The sequence below is a fragment of the Carassius gibelio genome, chromosome A21 (genome assembly GCF_023724105.1).
Source record: "Carassius gibelio isolate Cgi1373 ecotype wild population from Czech Republic chromosome A21, carGib1.2-hapl.c, whole genome shotgun sequence".
Lineage (NCBI taxonomy): Eukaryota > Metazoa > Chordata > Actinopteri > Cypriniformes > Cyprinidae > Carassius > Carassius gibelio.
Genome location: NC_068391.1, coordinates 5,437,320 through 5,448,174, shown reverse-complemented (window position 1 = coordinate 5,448,174; position 10,855 = coordinate 5,437,320). Strand labels below are relative to the sequence as shown.

Sequence of the window (10,855 nt, the reverse complement as noted above, 5' to 3'; positions counted from 1 at the left end):
AATATAATTTATGGATGGTGATGTTGTGTTCAAACAAAGAATGTAAAAAAAATAAATAAAATAAAAGGTTTGGGGATATTATTTTAAAAATAAAAATATATTTAAAAAATAATAAAATAAAATAGCGAAGGTATTCTGGAAGCTTCCATATAATGGGAACAAGCCATTTGAAACACACTCTCTCTCTCTTTCATTGGAGATATTTGTGCATAATTAAATGTTCTGACCTCAAGGTCAACATACATTACTTACCATCTTGAGGCCTCAGCAGGAAAAATATCTGCGATATTATATAATCTGTATGACAGCTTGTATAAAAATCCTTAAAGCTCGCAGTCGACAGATGTAAACTACTGACACCTGACATTGCAAATGTCTATGAATCAGACTGGCATGTTTCAAGCATCCATTCCCAATATATAGCATTATATTTGATTCTACATTTTATAAAGTACAACACATTTTAACATTTTTAATATTCTAATTTAAACAAAACAAATTACTCAAAAGATAAAAAGAATAAAATTAATAAGATATCCATATCCACTTGCCTACCACATTTGTTGCATGATTTGCTTTTAAAAAAGCTATATCTGACACTCTGTGCCTACATACATTACACTATAAATATTTTGGTTAATTGTTTGTGGTTGAAATCACAATCCATCATTTGTATATTTGGGTGGGTTGGTGCTGGGTTTTTACCTCTTAGAGGGGAAAGGTGCAGGTGGTGTGTCCCCACTGATACTATCGCAGTAACGCTCCAGGAAACTGCGCAGGTATGTAAACGTGCTCTCCTCCAGATCGACACAAAATGGCCTGTGCCAAGCCACCAGCTGCCTGCCAGGCGCACAAACACACATTGATAATTCACACTCAGTCCTGTCAGGAAAACAATGCAACTGAACAGCTGTGAAGAATGGAAAATGAAAAATGTAAATGCTTTAATGTATTAATACATTAGCGGTGAAACTCATGCCAGATTTTTGATTACATTTTTGATTTGTGTAAATGAGAACGGTGCCATTTCCTGCAGGCTCAAACTCATTTAAGGACAAACTGCTTTTGGTTTGGGTTTAGATCATGAAGAGATGGCTTTTTATTCCATTTACATTATTCATAAGCAATGAGATATATAAGTCATGAAATACCGAACATGCATTGTGAAAAAGCCATAAAATCTCAACTAATGAAACACAGCTTCCTCTTTCTCCTCACCTGTCAGTAGGAACCGCTGTCCAGGCCAGGCTGTGGGACGTGCCTGCAGTAATCTGCTGTATTGAAACCCCTTCTAAACCAATCACTTTCTTGGGTTTGGTGACTGGCGTTGAGGTATGGCCCTGCCCACACTGCCCCATGGCATTGTTGCCCCAAGCAAATACCTCATTTTCTATAACACAAACCAATGAAATTAATCATTACACAGGGTGAGTAAATAATGCAATTTATTTAGATCCATTATTATTCTTATTATTATTCATTTATATTCCTTTAATCTTCAACAGTGTTATTGTTAACTAAAGCAAAACCAAAACAAAATGGAACTATTTTTAATTAAAATAACAACAGAATTACTAAAACTTTAACATTAAAAACTAAAAATGCTAAATAAATATATTTAAAATATCAAATAAACATATAAAATAAAAAATATTATATAAATATCAAATATAAAAAATAAAACATTGATCAAGAATTCATTTCTATATTCAATTTTCTATTACATTTCTAGCAATTAAAAAGTTATATCAAATAATACAATTTAATGTAATGTATTTTAATTTAACTTAATATATCAAATAAAATGTACATTTTAGAATAAAAATATTTAAGGTCGGCAGAGAGCAGAAAAAAAAAAAAATAAATATTTAATAATATTTTTTAATCTCCTATTCCCATTTAGTTTCTCCATCTCTCTTACCATGAGACAGAGCAAGACAATGGCTGTCTCCACAGGAAATGTCTATGATTTTAGTAATACTGAGCTCCTCTATTAAACGAGGTCTGAGTGAGGTGGTCTCAGATGAGCCGCAGCCGAGACATGAGCCGCAGCCCCATGCAAACACCTGTATCACACACACAGAGAGACACAAGAATTTATATGGGTGTATAACACTACATGTTTACTCAGTGATATATGTGAGGTTGTGTATACCTGGCCAGCAGATGTCAAAGCCAATGACGACTGGCTCCCAGCACAAACTTTTCTGATAATGAAGCCATGCAGGGCTTCTATCACTTTAGGCCTGTACACACGGTTTGTGTCCCCATGGCCCAGTTTACCTGTAACACAAACACAGAGTTTACATGCACAGAATTGCCTGGCATAGACAATAGTAATTTAAGGTGTGTCACTTTCAGAGGCCATGTCTGCACTTGTTTCACAACTGGCTCTATATTATGTTTTATAAGACTGCTTTGCGGCAGCTTTATTTCAAATAGGTTTGAGCCTGTCTGCGGATGTCATGTCTGACAGTGCTACAATACAGAACAGAGCACTCTGAAGGGTACCTAGCTTTGCTGTTTCATATGTAGACACTGATTTTGATCCAGAGTGTTACAATGACAAACTTGAAAACTCATGAGTATAGTTGTTAAAATTGCTATGTCAAATAAAACTTGACTCAAATATTGTCTTTGTGTGTTGTTCATACGCCTGTTGCGATAGTCGATAAATCAATTAATCGTACGATTAAAAAAAATGAGCTCGATAATTTTTTTGGCCGCAATAATTTATTGTTTACATTTTTATTTAAGAAATGTAACATGTCATGATGTGGGGTTAGAAAACACCCTCTCCGATGGCACAGATGTCCCGTCGTTTTCTCCTTCTTTCGCTCCTGAGACGTCTGTCGTTGCTAAGCATCCATCAGCGGAGATCTCCGTTACAACAAGGACATTTCAGCAATGGATTTCCACCACCGAAAAACCCTTGCTGTAACTCCGTTACAAGATTTATTTTCGAAGAAAAGTAAAAAAAAAAGTCAGGAGTGTTTCACCCTGAAGGAAGCTGATTGAGTTGGTTCTTTTCACATGAGCTGGTGCGCTTGCGTCATTCTGAAAAGCCGTTGTTTAAACTCAATGTGTTACGCACCTGGAAAATGCGGACGCACCTGGAAAAAACGAGCGCGTTGTGAGCGCGTCGTTTCCATTATGAATGTGCATACCGCATTTGAAATAACAAACTTGACACAAAAAAAAAGACGTGATATGTGAATGGCCCCTTCAGCAGTCAAAATCTTTTCTTTCGGTTTAAAGGTTAAACGGTCAATATGAGCATCCCTAACTGGCATATAAACATAATATAACATACAAAATTAATACATTTTAAGCCACAAAGTCAACATGTTGGTATTTCTTGCTCTGAATCTGCCATAAAAAAGTTTATTGATCTTAGAAAAGGTGTACCTGCATTATTATGCGATTATCATTATATTAGTTGAAACTGGTTTTAGAACGACGATATTATTGGTTATCGCGATAATTTCTTGGACAATTTATCGTTCAGCAAAATTTGTTATCGCGACAGCCCTAGTTGTTCAATTCAATTATCAGTTTAAATGAAAAAACATGAATATCTATTTTCACAGATGGCCAAAAGCACTGCTTTGTAGTTAGAGACTGGCCGATAGTTATTTTTTGTGGATGGATGGTAGCCTGGTAATGCCAAACTCTGCAACTTCGCTTTGCTTCGTAGACAAAGTCTGGAAGAGTATAATTGACAAGCGTTTTCTTTCTCGTGGGGGGGGGATGCTTGTCTGAAGTTTAAAATCATTGGTTACCCATAAGCCAATCACATAACATTTGGATATGATGCGTTTTATGCGCCAGCTCAGCCGCCTCGAACTTCCACTGTAAATACAGGAATGCTGCGAAAACAAAACCATCGAGCGAAATACCGGAGTAAACATGGCAGTTCACACTCACAATTATTGCCTTGCCGGACTTTGGCCTCCCCAGTTTCTCGCTAACGATCGGTAACAGTTGATAAATGTAACTTTTCCAAAAACCTGTCAGGGAGTAGGGCCACAACTTGTTCGGGCTTGAGTTGGCAAACGGCGGGAATATTCTCCACAACAGAGCGAATAGCATCCCGTGTCTCCGTGTCCGTTTTCGATTTCCCTAACCTAAACTACAATCCTAAATTTGCCGCTTAGCATCTATATCACGTCTCTCAGCCCGCCCTCTGTTTCTTGATTGGCCGGCTGTTTTGAAGCCAGAGGAAAACTGGAAGATAGTTCGACTGAGTACAGAAGCGAACTGAAATTGAGCGGAAGTACGAAGTCTGATGTAGTCAGGCTGGATGGACGGATGACAGGCAATAAAATTAAAATTACAAATTTTGGTGTAAAATGTGAACTTCTATAAAGAAAAAATGTAAATAATGCAGAAGTATATAGTATGGCCACTTTATATGAAACATCTGCATACCGTTGTCTCCTCCTCCAAAGGACCAGACGATTCGTCCATCTTGAGCCACAGCGATGGTATGAGAGCTGCCACAGGCTACTTGCCCGACCCCACTGATGTCCTTCACCAGAGTGGGCATGTTACGGCTGTGACTGTCGCTGTGACCTACATGACAGGCAGACAGAGTAAAAATGAGAGTGAGACAGACAGGCAGAACTGACTGAGAGTCTGACTCATTGTCTGACAAATATTTCACTGTGGATTTGTGAAAAGTCTGTGCTTTTGCATGGTGGGTACTGTGCACAGCAGTCATTCAAACCATAAAAACCGCCTCCCAGAAATCAATACTGAATTGTATTTCACTGACATCACCACATTTGAAAACAGATCCTTGGGCCTCGTGTGTGTGTGTGTTTAGTGATGTTGAGAGTCTGTAAGAGGAGAGTGATGTACCGAGTCGACCGAAGTCGCCTTCCCCCCAGGTGTACAGCTCTCCGTCATTAGTCACTGCAGCGCTGTGTCTGTATCCAGCAGACACACACACCACCACCTACAATACACACATAGAAAACACACACACTTTGACAAATGCAATACGACAAACTAGTTCGTTACATTTTTTAAGAAATATTAGTGGTTGTTAGAGTGTTTGTTGTTACTGTGTGTGATCGCTAGTGATCGCTAGGGTGTTATGACTGATTTCAGCATGTCGTGCAGTTCATTGGGAATTTATGGGTTGCTAGGGTAAGCTATGAGGTCATTAGAGTGTTTTAGTTTATTTTACAATGTTGATATGTAGTTGCTAGTGTTCTGTGGTTACTAGGACATTGCTATGTGCTCTGTAGAGTGTTCTGGTTGATTTTTATAATGTTTTGTTGTTGCTGGGGGAATTCAGGGGTTGCTAGGTATGTTGTCATAAGCGTGTTTTGATTGATTTTAAAATGTCTATGCAGTTGCTACTGTAGGGTGTTCTGGGGTTGCAAAATTTTTTATATGTGGTCGCTAAGGTGTTCCGAGCGATTTTTAGCATTTTGCTAGGCAGTTGCTAGGATGTTCTGTAGTTTCTAGGGCATTGCTACTGTATGTGGTCGTTCCGGTGTTATGACCACTGATCTATATATAACAGGATCGCTCATCTACAACAGGCAGTGAAGCCACCGGAAGTGTTCGATCCGCCATCTTACTAATTCCTACCAGCAGAGGTTACCACTGAGTCACATTTACATCGCGGACCTAAAATCACTCGATTTGAAGCAAATTAGTCAAACGGGTCTAAGTTTTATGTTTTGTATAATGAATTAATGTTTTTATGCGTTAAAGTTTGTTGCATGTTGCACTACATTTGCCAGGATGTTCTGGATTTGCTAGGACATTGTTATGTGGTTTCCAGGGTGTTTCCATATGGTTCGTAGGGTCACCTTAATGATTCACGCATGTTGCTATGCAGTTGTGTTTTGGGTTCTAGACTAAGGTGTATCTTGTTTCAAGGGTGTTCTAAGGTGGGTAGGATGTTGATATGGTGTTGCTGGGTGGGCATTACGGTGGTGATATATGGGGCAACTTTTTTGAACTATGTTGTTGGGGAACTTTTCCATTGCAAATGGGCAACAAATTTCTATTTGGATAATTTGGATCGGTCGAGGGCCCTGTGTCTCACCTGGTTGCCCAATGACGGCAACATTGCCCAGCAACATTGCTCAAAAAGTTGACCCTTGTATCATCACCTTTAGAGTGATCTGGAATGTGATCCACTTGTCCAAGTCAGAAGTTATGCCCAGGGATATGATTCCAATTAGACAGTCACATCCAAACATACAAATAATAATAATTTCTGCATGTAGAAAACACATTCTCACCTTTCCTAAAAGAGGGCCTTGTATAATCTTGGGGTATTTCTGTGTGGCGCTGTTCCCATGGCCCAGTTTGCCGTAATCTCCATCTCCCCAGCTGAACACCTCTCCCTCTGCTGTGACGGCCAGTGTATGTCCGTCTGATCCCTTGGAAGACGACACTTTTCTCATGGTGCGAGGCGGTTCTAGAACCAGCTTTTTGGGCATGGACTGGTTATTAGAGTCTCCCAGTCCCAGTCGACCATAACTACCCTTCCCACAAGCCTTCACTGCACCATCAGCAGATACGGAGAACGTGCAGTACTGCCCCGCCTCAATCTGCAGGTGGAAAGAGAAGAGCACCATTTAGAGCCAAGTGAATTGAATCAACTGTGATGGAGATTGTCTAAACTGTATTATTGAAAGGGCACACTTTATTAAGATGTGGCTGCTGTTTTCTAAATTGCATAATAATGAAAATACATGTCTGTTTTAAAAAGCAGAGACTTCGGTAACCAGTCTTGGCACAATACATACTCCGTTAGTTAGAGAGGAAACAAATAAATTTAGTTCATAAGCTGGTCTATTATTAGTTCTAATGCAGTCAGTAACCAATATGAAACTGAAGGCATTATAAACTATATACCATTTAAATAAATAAATAAATAAATAAAGTATTTAACTTATTGTGGAATATTAAAGCTGTAACAAAAGCAAAAAAAAAAAATCCTCAATTAAAGTAGAAAAATAATATAAATACAAAAGAATGTATTCAGTAATAAAAAAAAAACATTATAATAATATGGCCTTATAAGATGGATCTGTTGACATGAAGCTAAGAATTTAATTTATAGGATATTTTCTATTGATTTCTTTCATAAAGGAGAGTCGAACGAAAGGACCTTTTAAAGGTTATTTTGTAAAACTGTCAAACTGAGCGTTGGGATCTCACTGATTCAATTTTTCTTCAATTTGTCTCCACCACATGCTGTCTCTGTTAATTAATGTTAGCTTCATGACGGCTTCCAGTTATTTGGATTTCCAATACACTTGAGGAACATAAACCCACACAAACCATTTGTGCATCGCTGAAGCCCTGAGCTAGTTTGGGCTGTAAAATCTTCTCCAGCGTTCCCTCGGCGAGTTGATGGCTGCTGTTGCTGCCCCACACGTACACCATGACTGCATCAATCTCAGAGCCGGAGGAAGAGGAAGAGCTTGCACTGCATGAGCACAGGCAGTTAGAGGCCAGGGAGCAGATCTACGACACACACGCATGTATACAAATTAAAAATGTACTTATCAGAATAAACAGTGGCTCATACTATATATATATATATATATATATATATATATATATATATATATATATATATATATATATATATATATATATATATATATATATATATATATATATAGAATAAAAGTCTCTCATACTCAGACTAAGAAAATTTGTATAACACCTTATACTACAGTCTTCACACAAACACACCTCTTCAAAGAGGCAAAGAGCAACATGCGAGAGGCTACAGAGTCCATCAGCATCTTTCTTCAGCACCTGAGTATTGATGGATTCACCACGAACAGCCTATAACAACAAACAATAATATTAGAAGCTACAATATATATATCTTAAATAAAATACTGTAGAACCACAAAACCTGATAACATAATGTATGTAACTGATACATCTATGTGACCAAGTGTTTATTCAAACAATGTTCTTGCAACAGCCTTTAGCTCTGACAAAATGAAATGGTGGCGTATTGCTTGAAGTTGCAATGAAATGGATTAGTTATGATGTAAGGCTGAGTAAAATGGATTATCGGAAAATATAAATTGTAGGGTAGGGGCTTGGTTCTATTCATTTGTTGTTATTTGAATGATAAAGAATTACGAGGTCCAAACATATTGTGGGTTCACAATGCATTTAAACATTTTAATTTCCTGCCGACTTTAAATAGACTGCTTAAAATAGATCACAATGTGTTCCAGGTGATGGACTCTTTCCAAGAAATCTTGATAATGGCTGGTCAATATGACTCCAAAATAAAAGCATGCATTTATGTTTTCAAATTCACTAACATCCCCCATTCAAATTGCCGATTGAATGATAGGAACACAAAGTGAAACTGTAATCGCAACTCAGGTCGCTTCTGTAATGGATTAAAACTAAATATTAATAGAGAAAACGAAATACAGAGTAGGTGAGGTGAAAAGTGACCTGAATGCTAAAGTTGGCTAAAACGCAACATCTAAATCACTGTTTGACTATTGGTTAGCGTTAGCAAGTGGCCCAGGCAACATAGGTCGAAATTAGCATGAAAGGAATTTAATTTACTATGTTTTGATTTAATATTTAGAAGATAGTCTCTGGGTCCTTCTCACCAAAGTACTGAACTTTGTACTCAGGACAGGAGTAGGAGAATCTTTAAATAAACACTTCCTTCAGTACAGGGAACAACTTCTGCTGAACTTCAAGCACAGAAGTCTTGAAGAAGACATATTTCCAATTGATTAAGACATAAATAAATTAGAGCATGGCACATGGCAGGTCTGGTGTGGCTCAGGCGGCTTTCAGAGCTGGGAAGACAGCCAAAAGCTCCCGTACAAATGAAACCCACAATCTTGTTTAGAGTAAAGAGAAATGTTCAAACCATTTCTGCCCTCAATGAGAGGAATACAGAATAATGGTTAACTACTATATTGCACTAATGTATTAGCATTAACAATTAGCAACAATGATTTCCTTTAAGTGCTGAGGGAGGGATGGACAAATGGAGGAAAGTGTTAGCCTAGGCTCAGCGCCGTAACTCTATACTCTCTCTGCATTTGAAAGAGGCACAGCTTTCTATATTAGAACCCATTACCCAGTGGTATTACTGTATATTACTTCACTCATGCTATTAGCATGACCACTAGGTCAACCACATGGTGAAGGAACACACCGTGTGCTGGCGCATTTGTTGCAGGGTTTGATGGATCAGCTCGTAGCCCACTCCAACTGTTTCAGTCATGGTGGAGGAAGCAGAGGCGGCCAACGCCACCTCCACCCACTCCAGAAGGAAGCGCAAGGATCCTCTTTGTAAGGCTAACGAGAGAAGGAGCTCCAGGGATAGCCTGCGACCCGCCCGATCCGCCCCGGACCCGCTGACCGCCGTCTTCTTTAGGAAGTCTCCAACTTGCGTAAGACAGTCAAGCCCCACTGTTGGGATCTTGTTCTCGTTGGCCAGGGAAAGAGGAGGCAGGGCAGCCAGGACTGAAGATGCGGTGGCAAGTACCTCGTTGCACAGAGCAACGTCCGGTGGGTTCTCAAGACACCCTCTCTGCCAACTCTGCCTCAGTAGCGCAAAAAGGAGACTCAACCCAGTCCGGACTCCCATTTCAATGAGAACGTCTGTGCCTGACTTTGAACGGGAACTGCCAGTTGGCCAAGGCTCAGACACTGACTCCAGAGCGCCCCCTTCTGCACTGGAGGATGAGGGTTGGGGAGGCAGCGGTGCTCGGAAACGGTCGTGATACTTGCTATGGAGGGCGTAGAACACCCTCTGGAGGATCACCAGTCTGTGGTGCAGGGATAGGGCAAAGGGGGTCCTTGCCAGCATTCGGTGGGCCAGGCATCGCTGACTGTGGAGCAGCGCGGACAGGTATTCCTCCTTCTCCTCCTCAGCGTTGGATTCGTACTGGAAGTCGGGCAAGCGTGGACCCATTAGGTCCTGCACTGGCTGAGCCAAGCCCACAACCTCTTTGTTGTAGACCAGTTTAGCATAGAGAGCAGCCGCTCCATGCCTTGTGGCGGTCTGAACACTGTCCTCTGCCGCCCAGGAGCTGTTCAGGTGCTCCTGCCACTTTAGCATCACGTGTGTCTGAGAAGGCACCATCACTGTACATTATTCACACACAAGAGGCTCTAAGCTAGAAGACAGAAAAAGAGAGAGAAAATTGTAAAAACTGTTCAAGACTTAGCAAAGATTTTTGAAGCAAGTCCACAGAGCAAAAAAACTTAAGGTGTGGTCACATTTACAATTGCTCTGTGAAATTTAATGGGCAAATACAGTAAGAATCTGTCTGATTGGGAGTCACATGACATTTATCCAGTGAAGTTTCTAGGCAGCTCAATAGGAGCTTGTATCTGGCATCTGCACAGTTTTGATTGTTATGGTGCATCTAGCATTTCCATTCATAATGCAAGCTATTGACATGTTACCCATACTATTCAAATTATTTGTGTATTACGGTTGATTCTTAAATTATATTTGATTCTGCTCAATCCAGAATATGGGGTTACATCCTTATAAGAAATAGGCTACAAACTGCTCTCATCCAATAACAGATGTAGGTGTCTCTCCTCCAGGGCCTTCCTGAAGGAAATGTCTTGACAGACTGCACTTTTTTCCCCACCAGAGAACATATGTAGAAGTGAATCAAGGTCATTTTCCTGAGGCATGGTTTGATTAAACATGAGGAACACATTGACATATGCACAGCTTACTTATGTCGATGACAACAATAGTCATGCTACATCACAGATAAAGCGAATCACGGGGCCCAATATCATTGTGACTCATTACTCAGAAGGTTTAAACTTCACCCTAATCTAGTTAGTATATGTA

At 39.7% G+C, this 10,855-nt stretch overlaps 1 protein-coding gene across 7 annotated transcripts in view; it reads right to left on the bottom strand.

Annotated features, from left to right (window-relative positions):
* Positions 1 to 10,855, bottom strand: part of LOC127941804 (probable E3 ubiquitin-protein ligase HERC1) — a 62,033-nt gene that overhangs the window by 43,630 nt on the left and 7,548 nt on the right. For all 7 annotated transcript variants that reach the window (XM_052537232.1, XM_052537235.1, XM_052537228.1 and 4 more), the window contains exons 2-11: positions 9,191 to 10,157; positions 7,735 to 7,830; positions 7,315 to 7,500; positions 6,267 to 6,578; positions 4,864 to 4,960; positions 4,432 to 4,575; positions 2,156 to 2,283; positions 1,922 to 2,066; positions 1,219 to 1,390; positions 706 to 840 (exon numbers count right to left, since the gene is read on the bottom strand). In XM_052537232.1, coding sequence (XP_052393192.1) covers positions 706 to 840; positions 1,219 to 1,390; positions 1,922 to 2,066; positions 2,156 to 2,283; positions 4,432 to 4,575; positions 4,864 to 4,960; positions 6,267 to 6,578; positions 7,315 to 7,500; positions 7,735 to 7,830; positions 9,191 to 10,123 — 2,348 coding nt within the window. In that variant the 5' untranslated portion in view covers positions 10,124 to 10,157. The remainder of the gene's footprint in view (positions 1 to 705; positions 841 to 1,218; positions 1,391 to 1,921; positions 2,067 to 2,155; positions 2,284 to 4,431; positions 4,576 to 4,863; positions 4,961 to 6,266; positions 6,579 to 7,314; positions 7,501 to 7,734; positions 7,831 to 9,190; positions 10,158 to 10,855) is intronic.